A 692-nucleotide genomic window follows, 5' to 3' on the forward strand; every position below is an offset into this window, starting at 1 on the left:
GACAGGAAGGAGGTGAAAGAAGGTGCCCCCCCCCCCCCAGTTATAGATGGCATTAAATACAGGGGGTCTGGCTGCTGATCTCCGTGTGACTTGTGCTGCCTGGCTGTCTCTAGTTTCAATTCTTTCCAGAGAGTCAGAGCTGCTAATCTGCACCGAGTGACTGACTTGGAAAGCACGGAAGCCATGGGATCACCATGACAGTAGTGTGTTATAGAATTGTGCGCCGTCAAAAAATTTGTTCTGTTTCGTTTCGGAATATACGTTATTTTGTATTTCGTAATTCGTAACTGAACTCAATTCGGATTCGGATTCGTACGAAATACGAATTATAGGAAGGAGAGGTCAGCAGTGACTATGGATTCCTTTGGCGGTCTCCTCACCTGGAATGTCCCCTCCTCCGAGGGGCGCAGGGATTCCCACTCCGGCGAGTCCAGGAACTGATAGGGGAAGATGTAGTGTAAGAACTGCCCGTCCAGACTGACCTTCACCCTGCGGAACACAAAGAGCCGGGTCACAGCGCCATGTTGGGTCATGTGTGGACTGGACCCCACGATGCCGGTCCAGAACCTTCCAATGCCGGCTGCTCATATACTGGACAATAATCATTTATTATGCTGGAAAATAAAAGTGCTTTTATACATGGTGGACCTGAGATCCTCCACACCACAAATGCATCTCCCCCCCATCCCCTC

The 692-nt window shown here is 50.0% G+C and overlaps 1 protein-coding gene across 1 annotated transcript in view; it reads right to left on the reverse strand.

Moving 5' to 3' along the window:
* POPDC2 (popeye domain containing 2) overlaps window positions 1–692 on the reverse strand; it is a 6,818-nt gene that overhangs the window by 1,179 nt on the left and 4,947 nt on the right. Inside the window, exon 2 of the mRNA XM_018574883.1 lies at window positions 381–489. Coding sequence (XP_018430385.1) covers window positions 381–489 — 109 coding nt within the window. The remainder of the gene's footprint in view (window positions 1–380; window positions 490–692) is intronic.

Source organism: Nanorana parkeri, unplaced genomic scaffold (genome assembly GCF_000935625.1).
Source record: "Nanorana parkeri isolate BGI_ZX_2015 unplaced genomic scaffold, ASM93562v1 scaffold3321, whole genome shotgun sequence".
Lineage (NCBI taxonomy): Eukaryota > Metazoa > Chordata > Amphibia > Anura > Dicroglossidae > Nanorana > Nanorana parkeri.